Genomic DNA, 19,928 nt, shown 5'->3' with positions numbered 1-19,928 from the left:
CAACCGCGGCGGCTAGTAGTGCGGAGAGTATCGGCCGCCGATTTTTGAGAGATTTGACAGAACCTCTCGCCAAAGTGTTGGTGAAAGTTTTGCCAGGTTGTGCGACCTGTTAAAAAAGGAAACTTAGTAAAGAATGTATTCCCTGGACGGCTGGGGCTCATGAATCACAGAGTCTCGTTCCATTAGAGCACTCGGCCCAGTTAGGAAGAGGCAGCAGAATCAGTTCCATTCAAGGCCCTGACACGCCATTCCGACTGCCGATCGTCGGCTGAAAGGGCAGTCGGACCGATTTGGTCACGGCCGATTCAACGCGTGCAATCGGCTGAAAAGAACACAGATGGCTTGAAGAGATCACCGACGGCCGATCGCACAGCACACACCCAACTGACTCAGGTCACACACCCAACAGACTCAGGTCACGGCACACACCCAGCAGACTCAGGTCACGGCACACACCCAACAGACTCAGGTCACGGCACACACCGAACAGACTCAAGTCACGGCACACACCCAACAGACTCAGGTCACGGCACACACCCAACAGACTCAGGTCACGGCACACACCGAACAGACTCAGGTCACGGCACACACCCAACAGACTCAGGTCACGGCACACACCCAGCAGACTCAGGTCACGGCACACACCCAACAGACTCAGGTCACGGCACACACCCAACAGACTCAGGTCACGGCACACACCCAACAGACTCAGGTCACGGCACACACCCAACAGACTCAGGTCACGGCACACACCGAACAGACTCAAGTCACGGCACACACCCAACAGACTCAGGTCACGGCACACACCCAACAGACTCAGGTCACGGCACACACCCAACAGACTCAGGTCACGGCACACACCCAACAGACTCAGGTCACGGCACACACCCAACAGACTCAGGTCACGGCACACACCCAACAGACTCAGGTCACGGCACACACCCAACAGACTCAGGTCACGGCACACACCCAACAGACTCAGGTCACGGCACACACCCAACAGACTCAGGTCACACACCCAACAGACTCAGGTCACACACCCAACAGACTTAGGTCACGGCACACACCCAACAGACTCAGGTCACGGCACACACCGAACAGACTCAGGTCACACACCCAACAGACTCAGGTCACGACACACACCCAACAGACTCAGGTCGGGGCACACACCCAACAGACTCAGGTCACAGCACACACCCAACAGACTGAGGTCACAGCACACACCGAACAGACTCAGGTCACGGCACACACCCAACAGACTCAGGTCACAGCACACACCCAACAGACTCAGGTCACGGCACACACCCAACAGACTCAGGTCACGGCACACACCCAACAGACTCAGGTCACGGCACACACCCAGCAGACTCAGGTCACGGCACACACCGAACAGACTCAGGTCACGGCACACACCCAACAGACTCAGGTCACACACCCAACAGACTCAGGTCACACACCCAACAGACTCAGGTCACACACCCAACAGACTCAGGTCACGGCACACACCCAACAGACTCAGGTCACGGCACACACCGAACAGACTCAGGTCACGGCACACACCCAACAGACTCAGGTCACGGCACACACCGAACAGACTCAGGTCACAACACACACCCAACAGACTCAGGTCACGGCACACACCGAACAGACTCAGGTCACGGCACACACCCAACAGACTCAGGTCACAACACACACCCAACAGACTCAGGTCACAACACACACCCAACAGACTCAGGTCACAACACACACCCAACAGACTCAGGTCACGGCACACACCCAACAGACTCAGGTCACAACACACACCCAACAGACTCAGGTCACAACACACACCCAACAGACTCAGGTCACGGCACACACCCAACAGACTCAGGTCACAACACACACCCAACAGACTCAGGTCACAACACACACCCAACAGACTCAGGTCACAACACACACCCAACAGACTCAGGTCACAGCACACACCGAACAGACTCAGGTCACGGCACACACCCAACAGACTCAGGTCACAACACACACCCAACAGACTCAGGTCACGGCACACACCCAACAGACTCAGGTCACGGCACACAACCAACAGACTCAGGTCACGGCACACACCCAACAGACTCAGGTCACGGCACACACCGAACAGACTCAGGTCACGGCACACACCCAACAGACTCAGGTCACGGCACACACCCAACAGACTCAGGTCACGGCACACACCCAACAGACTCAGGTCACGGCACACACCCAACAGACTCAGGTCACGGCACACACCCAACAGACTCAGGTCACGGCACACACCCAACAGACTCAGGTCACGGCACACACCCAACAGACTCAGGTCACGGCACACACCCAACAGACTCAGGTCACGGCACACACCCAACAGACTCAGGTCACGGCACACACCCAACAGACTCAGGTCACGGCACACACCCAACAGACTCAGGTCACGGCACACACCCAACAGACTCAGGTCACGGCACACACCCAGCAGACTCAGGTCACGGCACACACCCAACAGACTCAGGTCACACACCCAACAGACTCAGGTCACACACCCAACAGACTCAGGTCACACACCCAACAGACTCAGGTCACGGCACACACCCAACAGACTCAGGTCACACACCCAACAGACTCAGGTCACGGCACACACCCAACAGACTCAGGTCACACACCCAATAGACTCAGGTCACACACCCAACAGACTTAGGTCACGGCACACACCCAACAGACTCAGGTCACGGCACACACCCAACAGACTCAGGTCACACACCCAACAGACTCAGGTCACGGCACACACCCAACAGACTCAGGTCACGGCACACACCGAACAGACTCAGGTCACGGCACACACCCAACAGACTCAGGTCACGGCACACACCGAACAGACTCAGGTCACGGTACACACCCAGCAGACTCAGGTCACGGCACACACCGAAGGCGCGCAGGCTTGACGCGCTCCACTTTTTTTCCGCAATGAGGCCGTCTTTACGGAGATATTCCTGAAACGCCTCAAAGGAAAACGGAGGGGAAAAGATTGTTTTGGCCCGTGTGGACGGGGCCTCAGCCTGGAGCGAGGGGGGGAGCAGAGGCAATAGACAGACATGACGACCTGAAGCACAGGTGCGGATGATTAGATCATTAGTCAGTCACTCTCTCTCTCTCTCTCTCTCGCGGTGGCGAAAAGTAATAACGGGTGGCGAGTAACACCTGGAGGACCAATCGGGAGCCGAGAAGCCTCGGCGCCCTGGAGTGTTCCACGGTGACACCGCGGTGGGACCGACGGGCCGGCGGGAACAGAGACCGCGTGTCTCGGCCCCACAGTGTCCGGTCGTACGTCGTACTCGTTCACAGGCCGGGCCGCTTTGGAGGGAAACATATATTTAATATATTCTAAAGTGATTATAGCAATCGATCGCGTTTATATAGTATTTATCTCAAGGCACTGGAGGCATTTTCGTTCGCCTTTAAATTATGCAGAAATCGATTGAATTAACTATTATGTAGAGGAACAGTTCTTGGTTTTGTTCAAACACAATGGTCTTTCAAACGCGACCGTTTCCGACCCAGCGGAGCCCCGAGGCCTCGGAGGCGATGCCACGTTGTTCCTCCCGGGTGCTGGTCCCCTCTGTCCGGACGGGCGCGCGGCCATTACGCGCTCGCACCCGTGAAGGGTATCCATCAATCGGTTCAAGCTCGTTAGTGCAAAGTTTAACTCGTACTCATACAGCTTCAGGACCGCGTCACCACGGCAACAGCGGCCAATCAGCCGGTTCCTCCACCACTTGGGCACCACGTGCGCCGCGGCGACAGCTTCTTCTTCCGTCAGCAGCTTCGCGCCTCGCACTGTGATTGCGCGCCTTCCCGACCCGAGAAGCCGTCTGAATATTTCATAGCTTGTTAATTTCAGGCGCTGTGTGTGTGTGTGTGTGTGTGTGTGTGTGAAAAGAGTTTGTATGTTGAGAGATCCCAGTATGGCTGATTATTCCACGGAGCGCCGCACGTGTTCCACACACTCCCACTGCAGCTCGGAGCGGATCAGGACAGGGAGACAACACGGCACCATCGCATCACTGGGCTGGGAGTTGATACGTGCCGCTGCTCGTGTGATGGGGAGAAGAGAGCAGAGATTTTTTTGCCAGCAGTTCTTGAGGTAGTCCCCCTTCAAAGGATCACAGCAGGGCGAACTTACATCAGTCGGGTGCATGTGCACCACTGCTCCATCAACTATATTATGTGCTCTCTCGCTCTGTTTACACTGTGCTCTGCTCCCAGTTTATTTACACACACACACACACACACACACGCAGACACAGTCCAAGACCATTTGAGGACAAGGTCAACACAACCCCATGTCTCTCCTAATACCCACCAGCGAGTAGCAAACAGAAAAACAAAGAAAAGTTACGAGCCAAAAACACGTTCACTTTTTCTCAGAAGGGGCATGGCTAAAAATGTGTCTGCAGATTCATATAAAGAAAAGACGTCTCTATCTTATTCACCAGTCATTCTAGGCTCATTAATAGGAGTTTTTTTTTTTTTTTTTTTTGGTAATCTTGTGCGTCTTTTAGGCCCTCTTCCATATAACTCCCCCCCCCCCCCCCCCCCATTTAAGAACACTGGATCACCCACCAAGTCCATCACTTCCTGTTAAACATAATTTGAGTAGAGTTGAATGCCCTCATTGATGTGAAAGTGGTCAATAGGAGTACAACGGGCCTCACCTTATAAGCTGAGCCTCTGACGGGGGGCCTGCTGTTCGTCGGCTGGCCACCAGGTGGCAGTAGAAATGCGCTGTGTTTTCAAAATCCCAAAAAGGAGAAATTCATCTTCCCTTCAGTACTAGAAAAAAACACCAAATAGTAAAAACAGTAAAAACATTTAGCTCAGATTACTACAGAACGCTAAGACAATGATTCAAGCAACATACAAGCCTCGTGGTTTCGATACAAAACGTACAACACATTTCGGCTGGAGACCTGAAAGGACATTCATAATAACCAACAAATTAAACATCATATTCAATCACTGAACGATGGAAATAAAATGCATATTTCTCGCTAGAACTGTTCTAAAACCCCATTTTGATGACAAACAATGTTAAAATATTGCATTTTCCACCGAGGATAAAATAAATGTCAGCCATCTTGTTTGTTTTGGCGGTAGAAGTGGACGACCCCTAAAAGTCAAGGCAGGGCAACTTTATTTATAAAGCACTTTTCAAACATTAGGCGGACTCAAAGTGCCTCACATAAACACATCGTCATACAATAAAATGAAATAATGAAATAAAATCGAAATTGGCAAAGTTAAAAAATGTATTCTAGAAAGTGCAATGTATTTAAGATTTAGCAGAAAGCTAAAGCAAATATATATGTATTTTTAATTAATAAATTGAAAACATAACATTAACATTTACATTCAGGGCGTTTAGCAGACACTTTTATCCAAAGCAACTTACAATTAATACATTTGTCAGAAGAAAGAGAAACAATATATCTCTGTGGGTACAGTGAGGATGTTCATAGAACCAAGTGCCAAGCACTAACCATCACTAGGTTAACCCATTCCCCGTACAGACTAACCATCACTAGGTTAACCCGTTCCCCGTACACACTAACCATCACTAGGTTAACCCGTTCCCCGTATACACTAACCATCACTAGGTTAACCTGTTCCCCGTATACACTAACCATCACTAGGTTAACCCATTCCCCGTACACAACAGAGATAGCTAGTGTAACCCATAGCTCAAATTGAGTCTTAAATATTATATGTTAAATAGTATATACATTAAATAGATAACAACTCATTTGATCATAAATACATTTACCATTTAATATATTAAAAGATCTAGAAAAGGTTTTTTTTTTCCACCATCCCTTTAATAACGTCAGTGTCCCTTTCTGCCTGACGCCTTTCTGCTCACGAGCCAGGCTTGAATAACGGTTAAACGATTCAGACACGAAATCAGAGGCACCTGGCAGCAAAACTAAACGGTATCATTTATATTATATTATTATTGGTCGTTTTCAATCTCAAGTCGAGAGTCTGTTTATTACAACAACCTCGCGTCTATCGAAAAACGAGCGCTTGAAAGACTGTTTTTGGTGAGTTTTTACCTCATCTATGAGTACCGGTACACCGGGTTGAATGAAGATACAGCGGAACCGTCACTAACTAACTCAACTCGGTTTGGAGTATGTTTACGTTGTTTTGTGTATGACTTTATGTTATATACGTTTTATGTTACAAGGGGAAACGCTTTTTGGTCTCTATTGTTTTACGTTTATGAATTATTATTTTATGGTCGAGTGTCGGTTGTCGGTTAGTTTTATGTTACCATGGAAACACAGTCTGCGGCGGGGAAAAAAAGTAGCGTCCCTCCACCATAGCCGTGGACAGCGAGAGAGGATTCCTATCGGTGATCGGTGAACTGTGTCATTTATTATTGTATGTATGGCGGCCTGTTGTGCGGGTCAGGGTTTGTTTTTTTTGACACCCTGAAAAGATCCTAGAACCACGTCTGTGTTGCCGCGGGACAGCGCACACAAACGTGGGACTTCACTTGAGCTGAACTGTGATGGTGGCGAGCTGACCCGACGACCCGAAGAGCCGAAGAGCCGACGGAATCAACCGAACTATCTATACGGTCTGAACATTGAACATTTAAACTGAGATTTTGTTGGAAAGATATTAGATTGTTGTTGTGTGTATACACATTTGTATACACAGTTGATAGATATTAGATTGTTGTTTGTGTACACATTTGTATACACAGTTGATTGTATGCACATTTTGATTGAATTTTACTTTTCATAATCACCTGTAAAAAGGAAATATAGGAAAAGATCAGAAACTAGAACAAAACAAATAGCAGAACAAATAGAGTTGTACAAACTCTATGTAATATAACATTTATTTAATATTTAATATATTTAATATTTATTTAGCAGAACAAATAGTTGTACAAACTATGTAATAGAACATTTATTTAATATGTAATATTTATTTATCAGAACAAATATAGTTGTACAAACTATGTAATAGAACATGTATTTAATATTTAATATATTTAATATTTATTTAGCAGAACAAATATAGTTGTACAAACTCTTTATGTAATAGAACATTTATTTAATATTTAATACCTGAACATATTCAAAAGGAAAAGGGATTCTTAAAATAGTTTTAAGAATATTTATTGAATTGAATTGAATTGAAATCTTTATTGTCCACTGCCGTGGAAATTCATCTTTGGCCTCATACAAGATAAAAACAGACATGGTGGTCATTCACAATAGGATACACAAAAACACACAAGACACAGGACACACAAGAGCTTCCCACACCTTTCCCGTCTGTTAAGAAGCATAAAAAGATCCAGGTGAATAAATAAATAAATTTATAAATAAGAGTAAAATAAGTAGTCAATAATGAAGAAAAATAAAATAAATAAACAGCTCTCAATATCAAAGTCACCTGATCCTGATTGATTCGTTAATTTGGTTTAATTTGGTTTAGCAGGGCAATTGATGTAGGTACAAAGGATTTCTTAAAAATGTTTCTTGTTGATACAGGGACCCTGAATCTCCTTCCTGATGGAAGTCTTTCAAATGCATGATTTAGAGGGTGTAAGGGATCCTGGGCTATCTGTGAGGCTTTCCTCCTAGTCTGAGTCATGTAAATTTCTCCTAGCTGCCTCTGGGGGTTCAGTATGATTTTGCTAGCTGTGTTTATAATTTTTGTAAGTTTACTTTTGCTTTTGGCCCCCAGGTTCCCATACCAACATGTGATGTTGTATGAGATTATGCTTTCCAGCAGACTGGTGTAGACCGTCTTCAGCACTTTCCTACTGACCTCAAAGCTGTTAAGTCTCCTTAAGAGAAACAGTCTCTGGGTTGCTTTCTTGAAAATGTGGTCAGTGTGTTCAATAAAATTCAAATTCCTATCTAAGATGATACCAAGATATTTAAAACTACTGACTATCTCAACATCTTGGCCTCCTATTTTAACTGGCTGACATGTAAGTTGTCCAGCCTTGGCCCTCACAACAAGTTCTTTGGTCTTAGTGAAATTTAGGAGGAGGGCGCTCTCCTCACACCAGGCCACAAGGCGGTGTATATGATCAAACTAGGCCTTCTCCAAATCCCCATTTCCATTGACCATTAGACCCACCAGCGCCATGTCGTCCGCATATTTAATTAGACTAAACTGACTATCGCAGATTTGCATTTCATTAATATAGATTGAAAATAAGACGGGAGACAAAACGCAGCCTTGTGGCACTCCTGTGTTTAAGATAATTTCATCAGACATGTTACCCTGTACAGAGACTCTTTGAGGTCGATTTGTTAAAAAATCCTTAATCCATAATATCAGGTAACCATTTGTGTCAAGTGTTGATAGGCGTTTTAAAAGAATGTCAGTCCTGACAGTATTAAAAGCTGAACTAAAATCAATAAATAAAATTCTGGCATAGGCCTCTGAATGTTGAATATGCTTACTGACCTTGTGAAGGAGGGCTAGGGTAGCATCCTCAGTACCTCTATGTGCTTTATAGGCAAACTGTAGGCTGTCTAGCAGATGTGAGTTTGCTAAGCGACCCAATACTACCCTTTCCATGCATTTACATAGAATGCTGGTAAGAGCAATAGGTCTAAAATCATTTGGTAGGGCAGGTCTACACTTTTTAGGTACTGGGATAATTGTGGTTTCCTTCCATGAAACCGGGACTGTGTGTGTGTCAAGTAAGGTTTGGAACAGTCTAGTAAAAACACCTTTGAGTTGGTAACTTTGAGTTGTATATTTTTATTGTAAATATCTATTTATTTCATTTCATTTTCCTATCTATTCATTGATCTATTTAATATTTAATCTTTTCTTATTCAAGTAAACTGCCAGATTTATTATTATAAACCCTGTCTCCAGTCATTAATTTCTATGTTCGATTTCACCACTCCCCACGAACCTAGGACTGGCCCAGTAGCGTAATTTTCTAGTTCTAAGTGACACAAGTGTTACACTAGGATAAGATGCTCTTTAGCTTCCAGTGTCCGCCTCAGGCCTGGAGGAGCCTGGACCGGCCCGTACTCCTCCTCTCTCTGAGGCCTGGAGGAGCCTGGACCGGCCCGTACTCCTCCTCTCTCTGAGGCCTGGAGGAGCCTGGACCGGCCCGTACTCCTCCTCTCTCTGAGGCCTGGAGGAGCCTGGACCGGCCCGTACTCCTCCTCTCTCTGAGGCCTGGAGGAGCCTGGACCGGCCCGTACTCCTCCTCTCTCTGAGGCCTGGAGGAGCCTGGACCGGCCCGTACTCCTCCTCTCTCTGAGGCCTGGAGGAGCCTGGACCGGCCCGTACTCCTCCTCACTCTGAGGCCTGGAGGAGCCTGGACCGGCCCGTACTCCTCCTCTCTCTGAGGCCTGGAGGAGCCTGGACCGGCCCGTACTCCTCCTCACTCCTCCTCACTTCCCCCCTGCTCCCCCGGTCGCCCTGGAGACGTTAACGTACACTCCGTCATCATCTCCTGCCATGGAGGACAGCGGGATGTCTGAACGAGAAGAAGATCAGAAAGAAATGAGAAAACAACAAGGGCCATGAGATAGACAGACAGATCAATACTTTATTCAGGTGTCCAGTAGCTCCCCAAGTCAGTCAACAGACGGTAGAATTGACCAACAACAAAATGGAAACAGTAAAAGTCAAATAAGTCCAAATAAGTCAATCAAAAGTGATCAATATTGCACGTCAATAAAGTGTGTGTTTAACAGTTGTCCCAAAGAGCCACACTGCGTACCTTGAGGTCTTGGGGTTTTCTTCTTCTTCAGTGCCCAGTAGACCCCCAACGCTACTAGCAGCAGCACCACCACCGTCAGAGAACGAGCGACGATAGGGATGGGGTCTGGGACGACGGAAAGTAGAAGTTAGGTAGGCGTGACTCAACTTGGTAAATAGTTCCTTAAGGGGTAGGACGTGAATCCATAAATGTCTTCAGGGTGTGTTGGTGACCCCAAACGTCCTCCAAATAATTCACCCCTCAAGAAGAAATGAGCCTGTGATACCAAAACCAAAAGCTATAACTGGGTTTCAGGATTTCTATTATGCTGTTGTAGTTTATCGGCTGGTTGCAGACAACGTTAATATGAGAGTTAAGGAATCACATACTGATGTACTTTGGTTACTGCTACTAATTATCTGATGGGCATAGACTGATACCGCTACAGTTAACCTTATGAGTGCCACATGTTTATGAGTTATGTATCTGTAGATATTCATTGTTTTTCAAATCGGTCTGTGGTCCTTTTCCTTAAAAAAGACAAATATGTTCTAAGTACATTGATTGTAAGGAACTAATATTTACTGGGGGGGGGGGGCAGTTATGTGACCTATAAACATATACTATAGGTGTGATGGTTATAGGTCATGTGACGGATTAACAGCACAGCTAGTGGATCCATGGGCTGCTCGTTGATTTCCGTCGTGTTTTTCACTCACCTTGACACACAGACAGGGTTAGGTTAGCCACGGTGGCGCTCACGTTGTTGTTGACCCAGCAGGTGATCAGCCCCGCCCGGCCCGGCTCCAGAGTGACGTCACTAGCGTTACTGGGTCCAGAGAGGAGACGCATGGCGTTCAGCGGGAGACCGTCTAGACGCCAGCTGTAGTGGAGTCCTTCCCCCCCGGCAAAGCAGGACACCCTCTGCTGTCCCCGGGACAGACACTCCCGGGACAGGAGGGGAGAGGACACCGGGGCTAAGGGAAACCGACCGAGGAGGTGAGGCTCACAGTTTGACCGAACAGAAACCTTCTGTTATCCTCAATGAGAAACTGAACTTCATACAATTATAATTAGAAGTATCCACCTCTTTAACCCCCCCTCCTACTCCCAGACTAACTAGTGTTAACTGTACTTGACATATTGTATACCGTCAAGTTTAGTGAAGTAGTAAAGTACATTTCTAAAAGGTTTTAAATCAAATGTGGACAGTATTAATAATAAATGGGCGGAGGGACTGTTTAAAGAGTGTATTGAATAGGCCTTACAAACATTCACAAAGTATAGTTCAGCATGTGACATTATTGATATTGTTAACCGGAGCCTGAGAGCCAACAGTGTTTCTATAAGAGCTACGAGGTCAGAGGTCAGGGTCTAAAATGTAGACTAAAATTTAGACCCTGACCCCGGCTGTTTCCCTCTTATCATCATTAAGGGTTCAATTAGGTCATAAGGATAATTTAGACCCTAAATTATCCTTAATGATGATAAGAGAGAATGTAGCAACCAATAACATAATAACGGCGAATGACGTAATAACTGCCAATAACGTAATAACTGCTAATAACGTTATAATTTAAATGTAATAAAGCCAATAACGTAATAACTTGCCAATAACGTAAAAACTTTTTGCCAATAATGTACTAACTTATTACGTTATTGGCTGATTACGTTATTGGCCTTGTATTCAAAAAATCCTTTGAAAATGTCATAACTGAGCCAATAATGTAATAACTGAGGTATTACTTTATTTTATTTTCAATTTCTGGAGAGAAACTGTCACACTTAGCATTAATATTGCATCTTGCAACACATGCTTACATATCTGATCTTACAGATACCCCTCCACCCTCATACCCCCCTCCACAGGATGCCTTAAAGCAGCAAAGAGTCAATTTGGAGCTAGCCTAGCTTACATCGATTGACGGCACAACATTTTGCCCTGTCACGGGCGAGGGCGTTCACGTGGATTTGCAGCGCGACACTTTCGCTGGAGTTGAAATATTTGAACTTTGCCGCGACATTCGCGTGATGACAGCCAATACGCATTCACTCCCTTGATGACGTAACGTAACAGCCAATCAGTGTTCAACCGGCCGGGCCAACCGTTCCCTGCAGTCCACAGTGAACCGCAGCATGGAGGAGAAAGTGATTGTTGCCGTTTGCGACTCCCGGAGCTCTATATACAATATTATATGATATTATATAATATAATTTATAAAACGGGTGGCTTAAATCAAGCGATCTGATTGGTTCGCAACTGTTGTATATTGAGCGTATACACACAGCTATGACGCCCGTTCAGTTTACAGAGTTCAGTATCACTCCGCGCCTGACTTGAACTGTTTTTTATTTATATATCAAAGCAATAGCATAGTTCACTGAAGCCTAAAAATATGTTGATTGCTGGAGAGGGTGGAAATGTTGTAAAGCAATAGGCACACGGTGAGTGAACTGCTCGATAGGCTAAATTGCCGGCGAACCAAGCTACCGTCTCTAGCCTAGCCTACTCTCTGAAGCGCTACAGTGTCTTGCATAGCAACCTCCGTACACTTTGCAGGCAGCCAGGAGGGACTACTTTTTTGTATTTGTTAAAAAAAAATGCTTTTCCGACTTTCTCGCTTTTTCAAAATTGAGGGTGTCTATGGTGTCTATACTTACGTAACCGCCATACTTACGTAACCCTTAACTGTGGTATAATGAGCACATACCACAGCCTGTCGTGATCTATTGCTTAAATATAAATATTGATATTATATAATATATAATATCACAGCCAAAAGCTGTGTGCGCCTCCGGATTATATTATTAACCCATAAACGACGGGCATTCCGACGTCTCTCCCTCTTCCACAACAGGTAAAGACATGCAATGACGGTTATCTCATGGTTGAGAATGAATTGGCATGAAGCACCGTTGCCCGACAAAAGTGACAGTGTGACAGTGGCGAACAATGTGTCTTTTGGTGTGAACACACAGTAAGGAACTAATATTTACTGGGGGGGGGGCGGTTATGTGACCTATAAACGTATACTATAGGTCATGTGATGGTTATAGATCATGTGACCGTGACGGATCAACAGCTAGTGGATCCATGGGCCTCTCGTTGATTTCCGTCGTTGTGTTTTTTACTCACCTTGACACACAGACAGCGTTAGGTTAGCCACGGCGGCGCTCATGTTGTTGTGGGCCAAGCAGGTGATCAGCCCCGCCCGGCCCGGCTCCAGAGTGACGTCACTAGCGCCACTGGGTCCAGAGAGGAGACGCGTGGCGTTCAGCGGGAGTCCGTCTAGACGCCAGCTGTAGTGGAGTCCTTCCCCCCCGGCAAAGCAGGACACCCTCTGCTGTCCCCGGGACAGACACTCCCGGGACAGGAGGGGAGAGGACACCGGGGCTAAGGGAAACCGAGGAGGTGAGGCTCACAGTTTGACCAAACAGAAACCTTCTGTTATCCTCAATGAGAAACTGAACTTAATACAATTATAATTAGAAGTATCCACCTCTTTAACCCCCCCTCCTACTCCCAGACTAACTAGTGGATACTGAATTTGAAAAATTCACCAAGTACAGTTTAGCATGTGACGTTACCGGTAATGTTAACAGAGCCTGAGAGCCAACAGTGTTTCTATAAGAGCTACGAGGTCAGAGGTCAGGGTCTAAATGACCCTTAATGACCTTAATGAATCCTTAATGATGATAAGACAGATTGAACCGGCTGTTTCCCTCTTATCTGTAACCCGGTTTACCAATAATTACTGCTACTGAAATATAGATATAGTTACTCACCTTCAATGGATAAATCAAAATTTGTGTATAAAAAAAACTTAAATCGTTGTTCCATTGTGTATTCACCGCTGTCCGACCTGTTGAGGTCCTCTATAGTGAATATTCCAGTATCGACATTAAATGAATATCGAGGGTCATCTTTTCTTTGAGGGTCAGAACTAGCTATCACAACGTTGTTTTTCCACACTGTGTAAACAATCACTCTTGAGGACTGAGTAGGCATCTGGACCTCCAGGGTTCCTCCCAGAGAGCCGAAGCACTGGGTTCTGTCGTAGGACTGTGTGGTGTCGCAGAAGGTCTTCACACCTGGAGGTTACAGAGGACAATAAAACACCACAGGAGATGTATCTCACTCAGGTTAACAGACCCCTGCTCTTATTATTATTACTAGAAGAGAGGTGGACATTTTGAATACAGTATGTGCCGTTGCAGAAAGGAACTCTGTACTAAAATATGTTGAATCATATAATATTTTATTACATTTTTGATTTGATATACATCATTTCCCTACGATTGTCATATAAATAAAAATACCCTACCCTAGCCCTAATACTCTTGATGATATCTGGTGATGCATTGTGTTCAAGTCACAAAGTAAAAAGCAGAGAATTAATTAATGATATTCAGAAATTGATCAGTCGATTTACCCAGAATTAACGTACAATGAAAGAAATGTTGGTTCAACCCAACAAATAAAAAAGCAACTACTAATGTTTAAACCAAGAACTACAAAACCGTAAGTGACTAAATTATATAAAATACGTTCGGAACTAATTCAGTAATAATAAATATAAAAGACTCACCATCAGTCACCCCGATTAGTAACAGCAGCACAGCCCCCATGTTGAGCATCTCCACCTCAGTGTGGTCTCAGTGGGGTCCAGGACTCAAGTCTGTTCACAGGAACCCACACCCAGCCTACATGAGACCCACAAGTCATCACAAAGGTGGAAGTGGTGCAACAGCTTGGGACACTTTCTATTCACCACAGCTGTACTTAAAGCACCAATAACTTATTAGGATGAAGACAGCATACAGTACTGTTTTAAGAGCAGTATACTGGGCACCTTCTAGGATGCAATCATTATCAACACAAAGAAAATAGGAAAATAAATTGCCACAGTGTAGCCTGCTAATAAATTAAATGAAAAAGAATAACGCGGCACAAGGAACAAAGAGCAACAATGGAGGACGCCCAGCAGTTCCTCATCTTCCTTCTTGGGATGTGGCAGTTCATCAACATAGGAACACAAGCCTTGTTTGCTGAAAGTGGTACTTGGTACTGTGTTAGTTAGTTTTCACACGGAAGTGACGCTTCTGTCGACCAATCAACGGACGGCAGTGTGTAGCTCCAGCTTTTCGGCACCCTTTCAGATGGCACCGATCCAAGCCGCTCTGCTCGGTGGAAACGAGGCATAACAATGTGGAGAACTGGATACGAGTGCCACTCAGAGTGAATGGGATGGGTGGTCTTGAAGAGCCTGGTTGATATTTACATTAGTCTTCCTCCCACACTTGTTATAGTGCAGCAATGCTGGTGTCCGGCCTTCAGACCACGCGTATGCACTGTCTGCAATACGCTTCTCTGCTCTACTGTCCACAAGTTCTGCTTTTCCATTGTTGCAAATGAGCTGTTTACAAAGATGTTGCATGCTACATCAACACTAATCTGTCTGGCGTTGTATATGGGGAAGTTATAACTATTTACCAAGAATCGAGTGTGAAAGCGACAAATTCAGATGTCATTGGTTTAGGGGTTAGGGCATCTTGCTCAGGGGTGCCTTAACGTATCATGGTTCAGACACCCTGCACCCCTTCAGTCTCCTGCCTGTAACACTCGTTGTAACACACGCCCCCTCCTTAAGTTAACGAACGTGGCAAGGGTGCTCCGCTGCCATGCAGGAGCTCTCCGGGGTGCGTGTGGAGTTGGCCGGTTTAACCTGTTGCTCACTGATTATTTCATGTGCAACAGGTGTGCAGCCGCACCCAGCCCCAGAGTCCAGTCAGACTGAGCCAGGTGAGGCCACTTCAACCAGCCATCCTCCACACACACTCCCACACCCGTCTCTCTAACGCCTCGTTTCCACCGAGCGGCGCGGGGCAGGACAGCTCGGTTACGCTAACTCAGGCTGGCGTTTCCACCACGACACCACCCTTATGGTGGGCGGGGTTTAAGCCGGATGACGATAGCCGCGGCAGCTACGTAGGCATCGTGACATCATAGCAGCGCGACACAGTGTAGCCTGCTAATAAATTCAATGATAAAGAAGAACGCGACCTTAAAGGTGCCATGATGTGCATCCAGGTGTGGTGTGATTAGCCATTACAAGCCGTTTTGTAAAGCACACATCTAGGTGGACACGCCCACTTTCTGCCCCTTATGATGTCATAAGGGGCAGAAAGTGGGTGTGTCCACCTAGATGTGTGCTGGATAGATCAGTCTACCAGCCTACCCAGTGGACTGTAGCAAACGTTGCTCATCTATCCGTCACACATCTAGGTGGACACACCCACCTGTGATGTGTTAAGGGGCTGATTTCCAAAATGGCTTGTAACGGCCAATCGCACCACACCTGGTGGCATGTCATGGCACCTTTTAAACAAAGAGCGACAATGGAGGAGGTCCAGCAGTTCCTGATCGCCCAGCGGCTCGCTTGCAAGAGTTTGAGCTGTGGTTCTCCCCAGTCCTACACCCTACCCGTCCAACATGCATACCTGAGAATCAGGCCTCTATCTCATTACCAAGAAAAGATACAAGAGAAATTCACTCAATCTCATTCAATTCAATTCAATCTCAGAAGTGGCAAGGCGAAAAATGTGTCTGCAGATTCATATAAAGAAAAGACGTCTCTATCTTATTCACCAGTCATTCTAGGCTCATTAATGGGGTGTTTTTAAAAAGTTTTGTATCACCTCTCAGGGAGGGATCGCATCACCTCCGGTTGGGCCAGATAGAATCACCAAACTGATAATCTTGTGCGTCTTTTAGGCCCTAATCCATATAACTCCCCCCCCCCCCCCCCCCCCCCCCCATTTAAGAACACTGGATCACCCACCAAGTCCATCACTTCCTGTTAAACATAATTTGAGTACAGTTGAATGCCCTCATTGATGTGCAAGTGGTCAATAGGAGTACAACGGGCCTCACCTTATAAGCTGAGCCTCTGACGGGGGGCCTGCTGTTCGTCGGCTGGCCGCCAGGTGGCAGTAGAAATGCGCCATGTTTTCAAAATCCAAAAAAGAAGGAGAAATTCATCTTCCCTTCAGTACTAGAGCTAAAACACCAAATAGTAAAAACAGTAAAAACATTTAGCTCAGATTACTACAGAACGCTAAGACAATGATTCAAGAAACATGCAAGCCTCGTGGTTTCGATACAAAACGTAATACAAGACATTTCGGCTGGAGACCTGAAAGGACATTCGTAATAACCAACAAATTAAACATCATATTCAATCACTGAACGAAGTTAATGGAGATAAAATGCATATTTCTCGCTAGAACTGTTCTAAAACCCCATTTTGATGACAAACAATGTTAAAATATTGCATTTTCCACCGAGGATAAACTAAATGTCAGCCATTTTGTTTGTTTTGGCGGTAGAAGTGGAAGACCTCTAGAAGTCAAGGCAGGACAACTTTATTTATGAAGCACTTTTCATACATTAGGCGGACTCAAAGTGCCTCACATAAACACATCGTCAAACAATAAAATGAAATGATGAAATAAAATCGATAAATAAAAGAAAACAAAGGCAAAGTTAAAAAAAATGCATTCTAGAAGGTGCAATGTATTTAAGATTTAGCAGAAAGCTAAAGCAAATATATATGTATTTTTAATTAATTAATTGAAAACATAGACATAAAGACACTTTTATCCAAAGCGACTAATTACATTTGTCAGAAGAAAGAGAAACAACAATATATCTCTGTGGGTACAGTAAGGATGTTCATAGAATCAAGAGCCAAGCACTAACCATCACTAGGTTAACCCATTCCCCGTACACAACAGAGATAGCTAGGGTAAGACGCTCTTTAGCTTCCAGCGTCCGCCTCAGGCCTGGAGCCGCCGCGACCGGCCCATACTCCTCCTCTCTCTGAGGCCTGGAGGAGCCTGGACCGGCCCGTACTCCTCCTCACTCCTCCTCACTCCCCCCCTGCTCCCCCGGTCGCCCGGGAGACGTTAACGTACACTCCGTCATCATCTCCTGCAATGGAGGACAGCGGGATGTCTGAACGAGGAGAAGATCAGAAAGAAAACAACAAGGGCCATAAAGTGTGTGTTTAACAGTTGTCCCAAAGAGCCACACTGCGTACCTTGAGGTCTTGGGGTTTTCTTCTTCTTCAGTGCCCAGTAGACCCCCAACGCTACTAGCAGCAGCACCACCACCGTCAGAGAACGAGCGACGATAGGGATGGGGTCTGGGACGAAGGAAAGCAGAAGTTAGGTAGGAGTGACTCAACTTGGTAAATAGTTCCTTAAGGGGTAGGACGTGAATCCATAAATGTCTTCAGGGTGTGTTGGTGACCCCAAACGTCCTCCAAAGAATTCACCCCTCAAGAAGAAATGAGCCTGTGATACCAAAACCAAAAGCCATAACTGGGTTTCAGGATTTCTATTATGCTGTTGTAGTTTATCGGCTGGTTGCAGACAACGTTAATATGAGAGTTAAGGAATCACATACTGATGTACTTTGGTTATTTTATAGTTACTGCTACTAATTATCTGACGGGCATAGACTGATACCGCTACAGTTAACCTTATGAGTGCCACATGTTTATGAGTTATGTATCTGTAGATATTCATTGTTTTTCAAATCGGTCTGTGGTCCTTTTCCTTAAAAAAAGACAAATATGTTTTAAGTACATTGATTTTAAGGAACTAATATTTACTGGGGGGGGGGCAGTTATGTGACCTATAAACGTATACTATAGGTCATGTGATGGTTATAGATCATGTGACCGTGACGGATCAACAGCTAGTGGATCCATGGGCCTCTCGTTGATTTCCACCGTTGTGTTTTTCACTCACCTTGACACACAGACAGCGTTAGGTTAGTCGCCGCCGCGCTCACGTTGTTGTTGACCCAGCAGGTGATCAGCCCCGCCCGGCCCGGCTCCAGACTGACGTCACTAGTGTTACTGGGTCCAGAGAGGAGACGCGTGGCGTTCAGCGGGAGTCCGTCTAGACTCCAGCTGTAGTGGAGTCCGTCCCCCCCGGCAGAGCAGGACACCCTCTGCTGTCCCCGGGACAGACACTCCCGGGACAGGAGGGGAGAGGACACCGGGGCTAAGGGAAACCGACCGAGGAGGTGAGGCTCACAGTTTGACCGAACAGAAAGCTTTTGTTATCCTCAATGAGAAACTGAACTTCATACAATTATAATTAGAAGTATCCACCTCTTTAACCCCCCCTCCTACTCCCAGACTAACTAGTGTTAACTGTACTTGACATATTGTATACCGTCAAGTTTAGTGAAGTAGTAAAGTACATTTCTAAAAGGTTTTAAATCAAATGTGGACAGTATTAATAATAAATGGGTGGAGGGACTGTTTAAAGAGTGTATTGAATAGGCCTTATGAACATTCACCAAGTACAGTTTAGCATGTGACATTATCGATATTGTTAACCGGAGCCTGAGAGCCAACAGTGTTTCTATAAGAGCTATGAGGTCAGAGGTCAGGGTCTTAATGACCCTTAATGACCTTAATGAATCCTTAATGATAAGAGAGCTTGAACCGGCTGTTTCCCTCTTATCTGTAACACGGTTTACCAATAATTACTGCTACTTTGTGGCGGTGGAGATACTCGATATCTTGGCCTGGGCGATCCAGCTCGAAACCTACCCTAGGCACTGAAATATAGATATAGTTACTCACCTTGAATGGATACATAAAAAATGAGTGATATAACTCCAGGACTAGAATATACTGTTGTTGTGTATTTACCGCTGTCCGACCTGTTGAGGTCCTCCATAGTTAATATTCCAGTATCGACATTAAATGAATATCGAGGGTCATCTTTTCTTTGAGGGTTAGAAAGAACTATCTCAACATTGTTTTTCCACACTGAGTAAGAAATCACTCTTGAGGACTGAGTAGGCAGCTGGACCTCCAGGGTTCCTCCCAGAGAGCCGAAGCACTGGGCTCTGTAGTTGCGCTGTGTGGCGTCGCAGAAGGTCTTCACACCTGGAGGTCACAGAGGACAATAAAACACCACAGGAGATGTATCTCACTCAGGTTAATAGACCCCCGCTCTTATTATTATTACTACTATAAGAGGGGTGGACATTTTGAATACAGTATGTGCTGTTGCAGAGAGGGACTCTGTACTAAAATATGTTGAATCATATAATATTTTATTACATTTTTGATTT

The 19,928-nt window shown here is 45.8% G+C and overlaps 2 protein-coding genes and 1 long non-coding RNA gene across 12 annotated transcripts; 1 reads left to right on the top strand and 2 right to left on the bottom strand.

Annotated features, from left to right (window-relative positions):
* On the bottom strand, nt 1–19,796 carry LOC311357418 (uncharacterized protein). 8 transcript variants are annotated; one of them, XM_084477359.1, is made up of 6 exons: nt 19,432–19,796; nt 18,584–18,841; nt 17,869–17,973; nt 16,701–17,783; nt 2,903–4,156; nt 1–106 (listed from the first exon to the last, which is right to left on the bottom strand). In XM_084477359.1, the coding sequence occupies exons 1-4, from the start codon at nt 19,526–19,528 to the stop codon at nt 17,698–17,700; spliced, it is 546 nt and encodes a 181-aa protein (XP_084333485.1). In that variant the 5' UTR covers nt 19,529–19,796; the 3' UTR covers nt 1–106; nt 2,903–4,156; nt 16,701–17,697. The 8 variants fall into 8 exon arrangements, 3 of the variants coding, with proteins under 3 accessions (XP_084333485.1, XP_084333486.1, XP_084333487.1); XM_084477360.1 differs by having other exon boundaries at nt 3,205–4,156; XM_084477361.1 differs by lacking the exon at nt 2,903–4,156 and having other exon boundaries at nt 9–106.
* Nucleotides 5,985–18,783, top strand: LOC311357422. Of its 3 annotated transcripts, none has more exons than XR_014637833.1 (4): nt 5,985–6,646; nt 10,548–10,765; nt 12,915–13,178; nt 18,643–18,778. It is a non-coding gene; the product is annotated as an uncharacterized lncRNA (long non-coding RNA). The 3 variants fall into 3 exon arrangements; XR_014637834.1 differs by lacking the exon at nt 5,985–6,646 and adding an exon at nt 9,793–9,918; XR_014637832.1 differs by lacking the exon at nt 5,985–6,646 and having other exon boundaries at nt 10,626–10,765; nt 18,646–18,783.
* Nucleotides 9,434–10,618, bottom strand: LOC311357421 (uncharacterized protein; the record flags this gene model as incomplete). Its single annotated transcript, XM_084477363.1, has 3 exons — nt 9,434–9,541; nt 9,788–9,892; nt 10,486–10,618. 3 exons carry the CDS (start codon nt 10,616–10,618, stop codon nt 9,456–9,458), a joined length of 324 nt encoding a protein of 107 aa, XP_084333489.1. The 3' UTR covers nt 9,434–9,455.
* Nucleotides 19,797–19,928: the final 132 nt, after the last annotated feature.

Source organism: Micromesistius poutassou (assembly GCF_964030765.1).
Source record: "Micromesistius poutassou genome assembly, chromosome: 13".
Taxonomy (NCBI): domain Eukaryota; kingdom Metazoa; phylum Chordata; class Actinopteri; order Gadiformes; family Gadidae; genus Micromesistius; species Micromesistius poutassou.
Note: the sequence above shows the minus strand (reverse complement) of the source record. Positions and strands in the feature narration are given on the sequence as shown.

Bases quoted from the DNA above. Each gene is read 5' to 3' on its own strand.
- LOC311357418 (XM_084477359.1), bottom strand. From the start codon at position 19,528: ATGGAGGACCTCAACAGGTCGGACAGCGGTAAATACACAACAACAGTA. The intron at 18,842-19,431 runs GTGAGTAACTAT...GGTTTCCCTTAG, and splicing joins TTTTTATGTATCCATTCAAG to CCCCGGTGTCCTCTCCCCTC. The intron at 17,784-17,868 runs GTACGCAGTGTG...CTCCTCGTTCAG, and splicing joins GAAAACCCCAAGACCTCAAG to ACATCCCGCTGTCCTCCATT.